The sequence below is a fragment of the Cynocephalus volans genome, chromosome 3 (assembly GCF_027409185.1).
Source record: "Cynocephalus volans isolate mCynVol1 chromosome 3, mCynVol1.pri, whole genome shotgun sequence".
NCBI classification, from domain to species: Eukaryota; Metazoa; Chordata; class Mammalia; order Dermoptera; family Cynocephalidae; genus Cynocephalus; species Cynocephalus volans.
Genome location: NC_084462.1, coordinates 122,141,246 through 122,158,563, shown reverse-complemented (window position 1 = coordinate 122,158,563; position 17,318 = coordinate 122,141,246). Strand labels below are relative to the sequence as shown.

Sequence of the window (17,318 nt, the reverse complement as noted above, 5' to 3'; positions counted from 1 at the left end):
TAGACATGTTATACAGTCTAAATAGACCAATTAGCACGGAGAGGTGATGAGAAAACAATTTAGGAAATGTGATGCTGAAAGGAAACTATTCAAATCTCTCTTTGCAGTTATCTGTATTTAAAATGTTGTACTTTGTTGCTGAGAAACTGTTAAAAGATAAAGTTCAAGAGATATAAAAGGGGGGAAGTATTTACATAAATTGCTAACATGTTGTTCAAGAGTTAAAAGACAAAGCAGGTCCTTATCAGAAAGCATTGCTCCATTCCTTTTCCCCAAGCCTATAAATCCTTAGAGATTATATTTTTAGTAGTGATAACTCACAACTTGCAAAGCCTTCCTTTATAGCAAGCTTTACAACATTTTAAGTACAAAGCAATGTGTCACTTTGTTTTCTCACTGATTAGCAGACATATATGTTTGTTACCACTGTGGAAGCAATCAAAACAACTATTCAAAATATACCCTCCTCTCATGAGATACGTGATAACTATAAAACTAGCAATCTAGAAAGACCTCAAAGAATTTAAAGACTAAACAGTTGTGTTTTGATGCAAGGGTAAGGCAAACAGAAAGATCTGGTTATCTTACGTAATAAACTACTTTAAAGTTAAACAAAAATGATAACGACCTCTACCTTTTGCTGGCTGGTTGGGGAGATGGTCATTGCTGGGAGATTAAATGGAAAACGAGGAGGCTGGAAGGATCAAGAGGGAACTAAAGATCCCAACAGCTTGCTCAGAATGTAAGTTATCCCAAGAATTCAATTTCTGTGCTTGTACCTTATTATATATAGTTGGGTTCCGTCTGGCTGAAGGTGAATAGCACGAGATAACTCTTTTACAGCCTTCTTCAATTTATGCAACTGTTGAGTGATAAACAGAAATTTAGCTCCCAATAATACAGATTGCTTCCCTTCCCCTCCCACCCTTCACTATATAAATTTTGCAGGGACATCTCTTAATACACATATTTTTCTTAAGAATCATCAAAGCAAATACAGAGGAGTGAAAAAAACATTCATGATGCAGTCTTTTGGTTTTTCAAAATCATTTATCATTAATTTGGAAGAATGATTACATAAGCCCACATATATAATTTTACATAAATGTGATTATATGACACATTCTAGTTTGCATGTCTGTGTTTTCCTTTTTTGTTTAGCTTTTCATTTTCCTTTACCTTCTTCACCAAGCTTCACCTGTGTTTAATAAACTAGCGTGCAAAGGAGGGTACAATAAAAAATAAAAGTCAATTCTACTTAAAAAATAAGGCAGGAAAACTAAGCTCACACCAAATTAGGTAAATTAATGAAGAAAACAAAATACAAGAATGATGGGAAAAAAGAGACTCATTTAACATCAATATATAATGAAAAGTAAACATTGATTCTTCCCTCAAAACTAGTCACAGAAACAATCTGAATTTGTACAAATTTGAGGACAAAAGTCAACTGCCTTTGGAGATACAAAAGGAGCATTACATAGACCCCAGCACAATTAACCAGGGACAGCCAACCACTCCTCCTCCTAAAATGACAGGATGATGGAAAGAAGAGAATGAACAAAACTAATCTTTACGTGGAAGTAGGCAGTACTTGTAGAAACTGTACAAACTGTTTGGAGGAAATAGTGGGTGGAGTCAAAAGAGGGAAACCAAAAGGAGGAAATTTGAGATTTGTTTAAACGAATTTGAGAATTTCTACGGAACTTCCGGCCCTTAAGCTGACCCTGCTCAGGTTGGTGTAATCAATAGGTCATCTAGTCATGTGTCCATGTTGCATACCTGTTCTACCAACCCTATATATCTATGCATTGAGTAAACCTTGGTTTGGGACACGTGGAGGCTCACGCTCTGATGTCTACCAGCTTCCCTGTGGTTGAACCTCTAACAGACAGCCTTAGATTAGATTCACTCTGGAGGCTGAACACAAACAGCAGGAGTATGTATTCTACACACATATGCAAGGGTTGATTTATAACTGTTTCATTTACATGGAGTCCTATTGTACACACTTTATACTCTTTTCTGAATCATACTTTTCTTACTCAAAAATATCTCATGGAAATTCCTCCAACTCAGCTGGCATAGTTCTATTTATTCTTTTTATTGACCTGTAATATTCCAGAGAGTGAATACACCACAATTTATTCAACCATTACTGTGTAGAGATATTTGCCTCTCAGAACAAAGAGTCTTTGAATATTTGTCCTCACACCCTGTTATGCTGGTGCTTTGGTTGCTACGTGCGCTCAAGGGAAACTCCAACTTCCCCAAATGGCCTCAGCTTCATTAGCAGGGTTAGGTTAAGCAAATGAACCACACGTCATGAGTATGTCCTTTCCTTACCCAACAGGAGTCAAGAGCAAACTTCCCCTGGGAAAGAAAGGTAGGAATTTTGATGGGACCCTAGTCACACTAGGTCCTGAAATATAGACAATGGAGAGCAGAGTGTCCAGGCAACCCCCAATGGATGGGTAGTGTGAGCAAGAAATAAAACTTCATTGTTTTAATAGGACAATTGAAGTTGTTTTTTCACCACAGCATAATGTAGCCTCTCCTGACTGGAACCAGTCTACCTAAAGGACTTGCAGGAAATGAGGGCAGAGAGATGATGAAGAACCAGGTCCTGAAGGCTCTTGCAGGCCTTTGGTTTTTGTGGAATTTGGTTTTTGTTCTAAGCACAAAAGGAGGCTATTAAAAGGTCTGAGCAAAAAAGTGAAACAATCTGACATGTTTTGACAGGATCATTGTGGCTGCTATGTTGAAAATCCATTGAAAGTAGTAAAGAGCAGAAGTAAGAAGACCAGGAGGCTATTGCAATAATCCTGGTGTAGAATGACACTGTCTTGTGCAGGGCAATTAGTGGAGAAGTGGTGGAAAGCAATGTCTGTTTTGAAGGTTAGAGACAAGAATTAATGGTGGTTATCTCTGTAAGGTCAGATTTGGTTGGAGTGGGAGAGGACTGTTACATTTAAAAAAGAAATTGCATTTATTTTTAAATTTAAATAATTTATAAAATTAAATAAAATTTATGAATCCTTAGGATTCTATTCTATGCATGGATCCCATTCTATGAACCCACCCACACACACCCCTAACCCACAAAACATTGAACTAATAGACTCCAAAATGTTAATAGTAGTTAACTCTAGAGAATTAAACTATAAATATTTTTCAATTTATTCCTATTTGCATACACATATTACCTGCAATAAATATACATACATATATACTGCTTTTGTAATAAAAAAAAACATAGGTATTATTACAGTTAACTATATCTTCTTAATATTTATTGCTTATAAAGCATTAACCTCTACAATTAGCTAAAAAATACATTAATATATTAAACATTATATTGAACATATATCCAGAAAATTAAAACTTTTTAAAAAAATCAAAGTTCTCAAGCCTTAAATACCTTATTATAGGTTTCTGCTCGACAAATATAGCTTTGAATATATAAAGGATCAATTCTAATAGCCTCGGAAAAATGCCAAATGGCTTCAGTGTAATTATCCAGTTGCAGCAAATGTATGAGGCCAATGTTTATATAAGCCAAAATAACAGTTCTAAAGTAATGAGGAAGCAAAATCTCATTAGACATTTTTAATTATTCCAGATCTTCTACAATCATGAATGAGCCTAATAAAATAAATACGTCAATATACATCAGAGTATTCTTAAATGCTTTACTAAAGCAAAGAAAATTAGTTAATTACTTCCTATTGAAAACTATAAACACCTTCATAAAATCATTGGTAAGGAATTAACATTTGCGTAGTCTGTGCTAGGAATAGAAATCCTGAAGTCTCCTAAAACTTGGCACTACTTCATTCTTGCTTGACTTAATCTTGAGTTATCTTGAATTGCAAGCTTAGTTCTCCTCAACCCAAAAGTTCTCCTCAACTCAAAAGTCTTTGCCTCAGGCTATGCTATACAGGCCATGACTAACAGTGAGAAACAGTAAGAAACAGTAATATTCTGGGGTTTGTTGGCTTGAGGACAAAATCCCTATCCCCCTGGGTATTAATGCAGCTGCTTTTCTATATCAAGTAAATGTTTTTCTCTCTTAGAATCAAACAATTTTCACTATAGAAATGACCTTAGAAATTGCCTTATTTGATGCCTCTATTTCAAAGTGAGGAAACTACACACATCTAACAGCCCAAACTGATGGAAGCCCTAACCCTTTGCCCAGACACCAACACTTCTACTGCCAGCTTTCTGACTCTTTGCAACTGAACCTTTTTTTCTTTTCCTTCCTGGCTCAGAAATGTCTGAAAGAAAACCACTGTGGTCATTATTGAGGCACACTCCATGACTTTCCCAAGTCAAGTTCAAAGTTCATCTTAGATAAGCTAAGTAAACAGTCTGCTGGTTGGCATGGAATTGGCATGATTAGTTGCTCCACTTTCATGAATGCTTCATAGAAAAGAAGGAGAAATATTTAATTAATTTCTATGATTTACAACTTGGCTGACTAGTGTGTTTAACTTTCAATCTGTGTTTCATCCTGAACCTATGGTCTAAATGGTTTTAGCTTTTTTCTTTTGCTTTACTAAACAAAATGAAGTCAGAAGTTCTAAATAAAGGGTTTCCTTTCACTGATTTGTATGTTGTGCATAGTAATAATATATAAGGAAGAATATTTTGTCGTTATTTTAAAACTTGATGACAGTTTTCCATGAAGTTAACTTCTAAACAGCTCTAGCCTGGGCATCCCCAAGCTCCGCTTAATAACTAGTTGATTTGTTATCCATGGATTTAACTCTTCTCAAACACATTCAATCTCTAAAATTTGCAAAAGCACCTGAGGCAAACAGATATTCAGAACAGATCTTAATTTAGAAGTAACATTATTTTTCGAAATGGTATTCTAATTCTAGGATAACTTTATAATTATCTCATTTTTTACTAGGTTATCAATGATGAGGGGAAAAACCTTTTCCTTTCATTTTGCGTTTTCTTAATTTTATACAAAAGTGACATCAGTAAGTATGAAAAGGAAAGCATACCTTTCTAAGGAAATAACAGTTTCAAAGTCACAAATTGCCAGCAACCAAAACTTTAGATGTGCATAGAGTATGCCCCGATGTAGAATACAATAAAGATTCTCATAGCCATCATTTATTAGAGCTTGAAAATAAAAGTTGATATCTTATTTAGGTTCTGAACAACCATATCTTATTTAAATTTTAGTCTATAACCTTCCTAGTGCTTATTTTTATTTTTTAAACATTACATAAAATAAAACATATCTATGATGAATGTACTTAATTTGGTGAGGAAAAATAGTACTGTATACAAAAATGTATGTGTTTATTAGTAACAATGTTGCTATTATGGTTCACAAGGTGATTAGAGCTGGAAGAAATCCTGGTGGTAATCTAGTATGGTCCACTCATTACAAATGAGGAGATTATGTCCAAAGGGACTAGGTACATGGACCATGGTCATGATGCAAGTCAATGGCAAAGATGGGCAGGGAATCTAACTCCAGTCAGAAGGGTGCCATTGCCCTTGATGACCTGGTATTATCCCAAAGACATTGTTACTAGCTGAGGAACAGGCAAGGTACTACTTCATACTGGAATGGATGGCAGATGTCAGGTTTACCCTTGCCAGGATGGGCAGCTGCAAAGGGGCTACTCCAAGGCAGGCAGGACTTGGAGTTAAGGCACACAACTTGATTATGCACATCCCAAATAACAGGAGCAAGGGCAAAAAGAACCTCCTCTCAGTACTCCAGGTGTGTGACCCTCATCATCAGTAACCAATCTAGACATCATCTTATGTTCCTCACTTACTGACTGCCCCTTCACTTTCAAAAACATGCTAGAGAATTAGATGAGGTTTCCATAAAATTTGACACATACTTGTATCTTCTAAGCTTCTCAAGCCTGTTCTGGCTTAGGAGGGAAGTTTTGCCCAATATGTGCATAATGTTCACAGTCTAGGACACAAATATTTATGGTACTGAATTTGGGGAAGTACCCAGTGTCAGCAGTGATCACACAGATTAAATATACCTGAAGACAATCTGACTGCCAATTCACAGTATGATTGGCTAGCAAGGAAAAAGTTGGCTGTGGTTTGGGTGGTTGCTTTAAAAAATGGAAAAATTCTTCTCAAGGAAAAAAATATGAGAGTTACTTAACCTCTCTGAGCTTAGGTTTTCTCATCAGTAAAATGTGGATGATAATGGTACCTACTATATGGCATTATACTGAACATTGATTGAGATACTCCATACATGGCACGTAGCCCAAGTATTATTATTATCAGCTTAGAAAAATATCTTGAGAGCTCTTTTCAGTTGTGGATAATAAAACTTTTTAGGCTAGCCTATAGGAAAGGATTGAGGCCAAATCAAGCTTGTGTAATCTGAATAATTAAATAATAGGAATTTTGAATTATTGTGATAGCCTGGAAGGAGTGGTGGCGAGGAGTCCAAAACTTGGAGAAGAGAGAAATATGAGAAAGAGGTCTTTAGAGAAAGACCAAGGAGAAAGGGGTTCGGCCAGATGGCAGATGGACAGGGCTGACAGAGCCAGATAGGCTTCCAGAAATGGAGGTGTTTGGTCTTCAAATTTAAGTTGTTCATGCTAAGTTTATCCTCTGAACCCTAAAATGTTCAGTAACAGAGTATTCCACACAACATGCCTGTGTTGGTGCTAAACTGGGGAATGAAGGAAAGACCCGGGAGAAAGCAAAGCAGAAAGAACAGTAGACACAAGAAGCAAGTGGGTGAACAAAGACGGAGAATCAAGCCGAGAGCAGAAACCAGATGCAAAGACCAGAGAACTGAGTAGGAATTCTCTGCCCTCTTTCCCAAAATCCTTGGAAGTAGAGGACAGGGCACATAGTATGGAATGTGAGTTATTTCATTTAATATTAATGGGAAGGGTGACCTCAGAAGGCAAATGTACTTAGAGACATTCAAGTAACAATCATCTCAGATTTCCTTCCCTGTGGGAGTATAGTTGTCTCTTAATCTCCAGATACTGTCTTGTGTAGGATGATGAAACTCTAGAACTTTGCACCCAGGTGAACATAGCTATGTTTGAAGTCCTGGGCTCTGGCTGGATTTTTGTCAGTCAGGATGGGCTCATTCATTCCATTGAAGCCTGCATATTGAGCATTTAATCTATATCCACAATTGTGCTGGGCACATACACATACCAGTAATGCATTGAGGGTAAGTTAGACATGGCCGATCCTAGCTATTGAGGACTCTCAATGCCTATTTTTAACATAAGGGTTAAAAACTCTGAATTTGACAAATCCATGGACTGAGTCTATGGAGTAAACACAGCTCACCAGAACAATTTACTGCCAATTAAGCAAGTTGACTGCTAAATAGACATGGGTTTCCAGAAAAATCCTCAGAACTCAATATACAAAAAGAAATTTCTTTGATGTGACAGTCTCCCCCTGCCACCGTTACACACACACACACACACACACACACACACAAGCACACACTCACATACACTAAAAAGACAGAACACTTCTAGCTAAACCATTGTAGTTTATAGCTACAGTCATGCGTTGCTTAATGACAGGGACACATTTTAAGAAATGTGTCAGGTGATTTCATCATTGGGCTAATACCACAGAGTGTACTTGCACAAACCTAGATGGTATAGCCTACTACACACCCAGAAAATATGGGATAGTCTATTACTCCTACGCCACAAACCTGTACAGTATGTTACTGTACTGAATACTACAGGCAATTGCAACACAATGTTAAGTATCTGTGTAACTAAACATATCTACTGTCACACTTGGGCTAGGCTAATGTCGAATCCTGCCGACATCGCCAATTGTGGAACTCTTTTACCTGCCCGTAATCCTGCACCGACTGGGCCAATTGTCGAGCAAGGGCTGGGTCTGGAGCTCACAGACCCCTCAAGCCTGTTCACAGACTGGGTCACAAACCCTTCATATGCCAGACTGGGTCACAAGACCCCTCACACACAAGTCTGTGAGCTAGGTAACCGGCAAACAGGTTCTTGGAAGCCGTAGGTTGGAAAACACAGCTATTTGGTGTGGCGGCAGCCGCCCAAGGCAGTAGAACACCAGCCAAAGTGGTGGCCCCGCGCAGGCGCACGAACTCCGCCCACACACAACCTATTCACAGCAAATGCTGGGCAAGATTCTGAACATCTGAGGGGTCCTGACCATTTTCCTATATTTTCCCAATAGCTATACACAGAAAAGCTACAGTAAAAATATGGTAATATCTTATGTGATCACCATCATATATGTGGCCCATCACTGACTGAACAATCATTATGTGGCACATGACTGTATATTTGAATATATGTACCATATACCTATATAAGTATGTTTACGGGTATAAGTATATATTCGTATATAATAATATACATATTACATTAGTGATCCCACATTAGTATTCCTCTCTATGAAATTGAGCTGGTGAACCTCAGATCAGATTCCTATGTATGCACAGTTGAAGGCAAAGTACCTGAAACACTATAATCCTGTAGCGCTCTAATAGGGTTACTCTTTCTAAATAAGCAAGCTCGATAATACCATGCTAACCAGTTATTAGGATCTAAGTGAACTGCAGCAGAAAAATCTTGGGTTGCTTGTTTATACAAGCATCGTTTAAAATATGCTCTCCCTCGGTATGTCCTAGAAAAAGAAAAGAAAAATCATTTTAACATGCATTTCAAAATATGCATTTTACCTTTTTGGTAAACTTACGCGACTAATTTTATATTTGAAAAACAATTTGTGATTGTTTCTCCTTGCTTTTCAAGAAAGTTTAGCCATGATGTTAATAGCAAAAAGAATACGAAATTTTTATAAATAAGGTACACTTTATTGTATAAATAATTGTATGCTTAAGAATTATAATTTGTTATTAATTACATGCTTATTAATTTTATTTCTTACATTTATCAGGGGGTATATCAATAAAAATATATAATATTTATTTATTTTCATTATTTTTGAGTACCCAAAACATGGTAGGCACTAATTTATACAAAATTGTTCTCTAGAAAAACAAAACTGTTCTCTAGCAAAACAAAATGGAGACTATCAGTCAAAATGGCAGAATAAACGGTTCCCAGGATCACTGTCTCCCACAATCAACCAATTTACAACTATTAAAAAGCAACGACAGCCAAGCTGGGACCTCTAAAGCTCAGGGGAAGAGGAGGAGAGACCTACAGAGTTCATGAAGGTGGGAAAAGCTGCAAGGAAAGAAAGAAAGAACCACTCCCACCATTTCAAGTCCTGGTCACTTCAAGGCTGGCCCTGGTGAGCTCACAGAGCAAGAGCTGGCAAAAGCCGCAGCTGTGCCCTTCATATGAAGTTGCTTGGAGGCTACAGGGGCAAAGAGGGCGTTGGTGGTCCCCAGGCCAGCAAGACCACTAACAGGGCTCCCATGGACACACATAGGAGTGAGGAGCCACAGACAACTGAAAAAAAGATCTGACCAAAGGCCAGTGAGTCATTGCAAGGGGCCAGCACATGGCCCATCCTATGGGAAGGGTTTAGAGTGTGGGTGATGGGGGAATAGTGCAGCACGGCATGGGACCTGCACCCCAGTCGGCACAGGACCACTCAGAGGAGACTGGTCAGGAATATAGAACTACAGGGCATGCAGTTTGCTGAAAAGACTCAGGCCCAGACCATAGTTTCTAGACAACCCAGGTGTACCAGACTTCACAAGACCCAGAAGTGCTTAGAAGGTCAACAATTAAAACCTGAGCTGCACAAAAAGCCTTCTCCAGAGAACCAGCAGCAAAGCAGCAATTTAGCTCAACCACAGGGCTCAAGTGCTGATTCCCACAGTACGTTCTTCCCTTTTAGAAGTAACCAAAGGACAATAAATTAGCTCTAGTGCAGAGTTTATGTGGTAGGAATAGCAAATAATCCAACACAGAACTGAAAGAAAAAACAAAACACCCATAGGTCAGAGACAAAATTTTGATATTAACCAGTAAATGTCTAACACCACCAAACAACACCTACAACCTAGAAAGACTGGAGGCCCCCAGGCTCCCAAGCCAGGATAGGGAGAGGGCTGAGGGCTTCAGCTATGCCCCCCCAACAATGTCCACATCCAGTTGGGCAATGACCGAGCCCCCGTTGGAAGCCCCTCAGGTTCCTGAGCTGGTGGTGGAGCCAAAGATCTCAGCCCAAACCCCCCAACATCCACAGCTGGCCCAGCAACAACCACCAGGCTGTTGTCAGAAGCACCCCAGGCTCCAGAGCCAGGGTGGAGGGGCTGACGGCCTCTGCCAGGCGCCCTCAATGTCCATATCCAGCCTAGCGACGACCACTGAGCAGCTGCTGGAAGTGCCCCAGGCTTCCCAGCCAGGGTGGGGTTGGCCAGGGCCCTCAGCTATGTCCCCCTGATGTCTGCATCCAGCCCAGCCACAACCGAGATGCTTCCAGAAGCCCCCTGGGCTCTTCTGCCAGAATGAGAGGGGTGCCATGGGCCTCAACCATGCCCCCCTCCTCCTTCCTCATCCTCCCACCCTATCCCCCCTTGCTCTCTCTCCTTCCGCCCCAACTGCTCCACGATATCTTAGAATGTAAAAGTAATAATGATTAATTAATTAATTAAAACAAAAACAAATACAAAAAAATAATAACCTATTTTGCAGAAAATGGGCCACAGGGAGTAGAAGTTGTTATGGGACTTTTCTCTGGCACTGAAGATATACCAAAATAAATGAATTAAATTCTTTTCTCATTAACTTCTGACTCCAATTTTGAAATTATCATTGAGCTATATCAATTCCTGAACAACTCTTTATCAATTAGCTAAGATTATGAAGAATATCAATTTTTAGAAATGAAATAAGGATAACAATTAAAGAAAAACAGAAGGAAGAAGTCACTTGGTCACTTGCTCTGAAAAAGTTCAAACAAGTCCAAAAAGAGAATAAATAGGTATTTAAGAAGATTGTATTATGAAAGCAACTGTAACTTGGAGAAAAGAGTGCAACCACTATGTTAGCAGACTGGTAATAGAGGTCTTTCAAAAGCAGTAGCATGCCATTAAGTCATGTTAACTCCTCAGACACTCTGACTTTTGTATCTGTTCCTTCTTTCATTTCCACCACCTCAACACCTCAGGTAATCATCAGCTCACACCTGGGCTACTATTTTATACCATTCCTCACTCTGGAGTGATAAGATTTGATTATCACATAATAAAGATCTCTTTTCTCAAAAACTTTCTTTCAGTGACTCCCTATTGCTAATGGGATAAGGCTAAATTCTTTAAAATGGCATATGAAGCCCTCCATAAGACAACACTATCCTACAATACCTTGAATTAACCTTCTTATTCTTCTCCATCCAACTTAATCTCTTTCTGCAAGTAATTCCCCTATAAGTCAAGAAGAAGTAGACAGCTAAAACATACCAACAAATAGGGAAGAATTTTTAAAGGGTTTCAAAAAACTTTGCCCTCCTTGCAAATGGCTGCAAGCTGGGATAATTTTAGAGGTGAGTTATTTCAAACTTTCAAAGAACAAAACATATTCAACACTAAAGAACATGTTTCTAAGAAAAGACGGAAGACAATTCATTTTGAGAAAGCAGCCAAATCCTGACTGCAAAACTAGTGACCAATCTCACTATGAATACAGATTGAAAATCTTACAGAAAGTAAAAATAAAGAAAATTGAGTATAGTTTAATAACATTCCATCTAAAAATATATGATAACCAAGAGGCATTTATCCTTCAAAATCGGAAAGCCTTATAAGTAAATTTTAAACAGGAAAAAGGATACACCCTTGAAATAATTAAAGAATAAATGGCTCAAAAATTAAAACTATTACATTTTTTGGTAAAACCCAAAGGCATTTTCATTAAACTCAAAAGATGAAGATTCCTATTATCACTAAAATTATCGTTAAGTTAAAGTTAATCCAATGATTAAAAAAAGAGTTGGGAGATTAGGGCAGAGCAAAAACGGTAGAGTAGGAACCTCAAATCTTCATCCTTCCATGAAAGTAATAAATAAACTGGCAAAAGAAACTGTCAGAATCAACTTTTTTAGAACTCTGGAATCCAGTTAGAATGGCTATTATCAACAATACCAAAAATAATAACTGCTAGTGAGGGTGCAGAGAATACGGAACTCTCCTACCCTGCTGATAGGAATGTAAATTGGTACAGCCATTGTGGAAAACAGCATGGAGGTTCCTCAGAGAACTAAAAATGCATCTGCCTTACCACCCAGCTATCCCACTACTGAACATATACCCAAAGGAACTGAAATCAATATATCAAAAAGACACCTGCCCTCCAATGTTCATCTCAACACTATTCACAATAGCCAAGAGATGGAATCAACCTAAATGCCCATCAACAGATGAATGAATAAAAAACTGTTGTATATATACACAATGGAATACTATTCAGCTATAAAAAGAAATCATATTGTATCATTTGCAGCAGCATGGATGGAACTGGAAACCATCATGTTAAGTGAAGTAAGTCAGGCACAGAAAGACAAATACTGCATGATTTCACTCATATGTGGAATCTAAAAAAAAAAAAAAAATGGTTCTCATAGAAGTAGAGAGTAGAATAATGGTTACCAGAGGCCAAGACGGGAGATGAGGAAGGAGGGATGAGAAGGGCCAGACTAATGGGTAAAACAACTATGCTATCCACCCTAAGTGAATCATCGTGCAGTATATGCTTGTACTGAAATGACACACAGTACCCCACAAATATGTACAAGTAAATGTTAAAATAAAACATTTTAATTAAAAAAATTTTTAAATTTTAATTAAAAAATTTTAAAATTTTAAAAATCTTTCAGTTAAAGAAGATATTTTCAGAAAAACAAAAATTGAAATGGTTTGTTACCAGCAGACTAGCCCTAAAATAAAGGGAAATAGAGAAGAAAAATTATTCTAGATAGAAGATGTAGAAAAGAAAAAAAAAAAAAAAAGCAACTACCAAAAGGTAAATACAAGGATAAATCTAAATAAATAATCTATAAAATAATATTAATAACCGTTTAGCTGTGAGTTAAAAACATATATAAAGAATCAAAACAAAATAGCATTAGAGGTCAATAAAAAGTTAAAATGTTCTAAGTTTCTTGCATTTTTTTCCTCTGGGAATAGGTCAAAAGTAGCAAGTAACGTATTTTGGTAAATCAAGAATGTCTTTAGTAGTCTCTAGGGTAATCTTAAAAGAACAGTAGAAAAACATATAATTTCCAAGCTAATATAAGAAAAATGAAATCATAAAACATGAATAAACAACCTAAAAGCCAACAAAGAAGGAGAAAAAATTGAACACAGGACAGAAAAATAGAAAGCATTTAGTAAGATGGTAGATACAGATTAAATACAAAAGGACTAAATGCTACAATTAAAATGCAAATTGTCATGCTGGTTTAAGAACAAAATTCCATTATGTGCTATTTTCTTTTTTTCCGTTGTTGTTTTGAATATTCATGGTGTACAAAGCTAATTGTCACTACTCGTGCCCAAGATGTGATGGCCAGAACCATACTGGCAGCAAACCCACTACCACAAATTGTGATTATACCCCATGTCCCCCACCCAATTATCCACCCAATTTTCCACTGAATTATCCCCAACCTCCTCCCCATCTCCCTTTCCCCACTCCACTTTGTATCCCTAGGTACATTCTCTCCCTCTGCAAGACCAACACACCACTGTGGTCTTTCTTTCCTTCCTTCTTTCTCTCTTAGCTCCCACTTACATATATATACATATATATAAAATAAGGGAAATGGCTGCCCTGGACAGTGTGTCTGGATTTCACCAAAGCATTTGACAAGTTTACAATGACAAGCTTAGTATGTTGTGGACAAGATGGAAAAAATATGGCTGGATGCTATTGCAGTCAGGTGAAATTAGAGCTGGATGAATAATTGTGCCCAAGGGTAGGCTCCCAGCAACATGCCTCAGGGCTTTGTCCCCAACTTTATTTTTTTCAAATATTTTAGCAGCAATTTGCTAAAGCCAGTGCATGATGGAATGAGGATCTAAAAAGGGTTTTGACAGGGTAGAATAATTAGCCTGTGAAAGAAGTGTTTTCCAAGCTAGCCGCAGTAACGCCATTCCGCAAGGCACAGAAAAATACCCTAGTAAAAAAAAAAAAAAAATCAACAGCAGTTTCCAGGGCGCCCTTCAACTGTTTCAAGAACTCCCACATGACCCGCGCTTTTTGCTATCCCACCCCTGGCCTTGTTTAAACCGACCAATTACCTTGCTTCTCGCTTCTGTACCCGCGCTTTTTTCTATAAAACAAGCTCAAAAACTCTACTCGGCGCGCCAGTCTACCGAGAGACTGAGCCGCCCGGGTACCCGTGTGTTCAATAAAACCTCTTGCTAATTGCATCCGAAGCCGTGGTCTCGTTGATCCTTGGGAGGGTCTCTCCTGACTGATTGATTGCCCAAATCAGGCGTCTCTCATTTGGGGGCTCGTCCGGGATCAGACCCCCACCCAGGGACCACCGACCCACCAACGGGAGGTAAGCTGGCCAGCGATCGCTCCGTGTCTCGTTTCTGTGTCTGACTCCGTAACTCTGACTGTCCCTCTGAGTGCGCGCATTTTGGTTTCAGTTTGTTCCGGGCTGATCGCTCTGTGAGCGACGTGTGAGTAGCGAACAGACGTGTTCGGGGGCTCACCGCCCGGTAATCCTGGGAGACGTCCCAGGATCAGGGGAGGACCAGGGACGCCTGGTGGACCCCTCAGGAGAGGATCATTATGTTCTGATCCCACTGCCGCGTCTAGAGAGGCGCGCTCTGCCATCTGACTCCTTCTTTTGTCTCTACGCTACTCGATCTCGCCGCCGTTTCTGGTTTCTTTTTGTTTTGTTCCTGATAGGCCTCTGTGTCGTGGTCCCTCTCTTCGAAATGGGACAAAATAACTCTACCCCTCTCTCCCTCACTCTAGATCACTGGAGGGACGTGAGAGCAAGGGCTCACAATCTGTCCGTGGAAATCAGAAAGGGAAAATGGCGGACCTTTTGTTCCTCCGAGTGGCCCACGTTCGGTGTCGGGTGGCCGCCGGAAGGAACTTTTAATGTCTCTGTCATTTCCGCAGTTAAACGGATTGTCTTTCAGGAAATCGGGGGACACCCGGACCAAGTTCCATATATCGTGGTGTGGCAAGACCTCGCCCAGAGTCCCCCACCATGGATGCCGCCCTCCGTCAAGGTCGCTGTCGTCTCCAGTCCAGACAATACCCGAGGACCAACTGTAGAGAGGCCATCCGCTCCTCCCCGACCCCCCATCTACCCGGCAACAGACGACTTGCTCCTTCTCTCTGAGCCCCCGCCCTATCCGGCGGCCCTGCCACCTCCTCTGGCCCCTCAGGCGGTCGGACCGGCGCCGGGCCAGGCGCCCGACATTTCCGATCCTGAGGGACCAGCCGCGGGGACCAGGAGTCGCCGTGCCCGCAGTCCGGCAGACGACTCGGGTCCTGACTCCACTGTGATTTTACCCCTCCGAGCCATAGGACCCCCAGCCGAGCCCAACGGCCTAGTCCCTCTGCAATATTGGCCTTTCTCCTCAGCAGATCTTTATAATTGGAAATCTAATCATCCTTCTTTTTCTGAAAATCCAGCAGGACTCACGGGGCTCCTTGAGTCTCTTATGTTTTCTCATCAGCCCACCTGGGACGATTGCCAACAGCTCCTACAGATTCTCTTCACCACGGAGGAACGAGAAAGGATTCTCCTTGAGGCCCGCAAGAATGTCCTGGGGGACAACGGGGCCCCTACTCAACTCGACAACCTCATTAATGAGGCCTTCCCCCTCAATCGACCTCAGTGGGACTACAACACAGCCGCAGGTAGGGAGCGTCTCCTGGTCTACCGCCGGACTCTAGTGGCAGGTCTCAAAGGGGCAGCTCGGCGCCCCACCAATTTGGCTAAGGTAAGAGAGGTCTTACAAGGACCGGCAGAACCCCCTTCGGTTTTCTTAGAACGCCTAATGGAGGCCTATAGGAGATACACTCCGTTTGAGCCCTCTTCTGAGGGGCAGCAGGCTGCAGTTGCCATGGCCTTCATCGGACAGTCAGCCCCAGATATTAAAAAAAAGTTACAGAGGCTAGAGGGGCTCCAAGATTATTCCTTGCAAGATTTAGTGAGGGAGGCAGAAAAGGTGTACCACAAAAGGGAGACAGAAGAAGAAAGAGAAGAAAGACAAAAAAAGGAGGCAGAAGAGAGAGAAAGGCGGCGCGATAAGCGCCAAGAAAAAAACTTGACTAGGATTTTGGCCGCAGTGGTAAGTGAAAAAGGTTCTAGAGATAGGCAGACAGGGAATCTGAGCAACCAGGCAAGAAAGACACCTAGGGATAAAAGATCTCCTCTGGACAAAGACCAGTGCGCCTACTGTAAAGAAAAGGGTCACTGGGCAAGAGAATGTCCCCGAAAGAAAAACGTCAGAGAAGCCAAAGTTCTGTCCCTAGATGACTAGGGGAGTCAAGGTTCGGACCCCCTCCCCGAACCCAGGCTAACACTGACTGTGGAGGGGACTCCCATTGAGTTCCTGGTCGATACCGGGGCTGAACATTCAGTTTTGACCCAACCCCTGGGAAGGGTAGGGTCCAGACGGACAGTCGTACAAGGAGCAACAGGGAGCAAAGTCTACCCCTGGACCACAAAGAGACTTTTAAAAGCTGGACATAAACAGGTGACCCACTCCTTTCTGGTCATACCCGAGTGCCCCGCCCCTTTGTTGGGTAGGGACCTCTTAACCAAACTAAAGGCCCAGATCCAGTTTTCTGCTGAGGGCCCACAAGTAACATGGGAAGACCGCCCTACACTGTGCCTGACCCTGAACCTAGAAGAAGAATACCGGCTACATGAAAAGCCAGGTCCCTCCTCTATCGACCCATCCTGGCTCCAACTTTTTCCCACTGTATGGGCAGAGAGGGCAGGCATGGGACTGGCCAATCAAGTCCCACCAGTGGTAGTGGAACTAAGATCAGGTGCCTCACCGGTGGCTGTTCGACAATATCCAATGAGCAAGGAAGCCCGGGAAGGTATCAGACCCCACATCCAGAGGTTCTTAGACCTAGGGGTCTTGGTGCCCTGTCAATCGCCCTGGAATACCCCTCTACTACCTGTAAAAAAGCCAGGGACCAATGACTATCGGCCAGTCCAAGACCTGAGAGAAATTAATAAAAGGGTACAGGATATTCATCCCACCGTCCCAAACCCTTACAGCCTTCTGAGTTCCCTTCCGCCCAGCCACACTTGGTATTCAGTCTTAGATCTCAAGGATGCCTTTTTCTGCCTCAAGCTACACCCCAGCA

The 17,318-nt window shown here is 40.8% G+C and overlaps 1 protein-coding gene across 1 annotated transcript in view; it reads right to left on the bottom strand.

Annotated features, from left to right (window-relative positions):
- The window catches only part of TTC6 (tetratricopeptide repeat domain 6), a 164,397-nt gene that overhangs the window by 36,519 nt on the left and 110,560 nt on the right, over window positions 1–17,318 (bottom strand). Inside the window, exons 15-18 of the mRNA XM_063090125.1 lie at window positions 8,498–8,667; window positions 5,019–5,139; window positions 3,422–3,572; window positions 780–862 (exon numbers count right to left, since the gene is read on the bottom strand). Coding sequence (XP_062946195.1) covers window positions 780–862; window positions 3,422–3,572; window positions 5,019–5,139; window positions 8,498–8,667 — 525 coding nt within the window. The remainder of the gene's footprint in view (window positions 1–779; window positions 863–3,421; window positions 3,573–5,018; window positions 5,140–8,497; window positions 8,668–17,318) is intronic.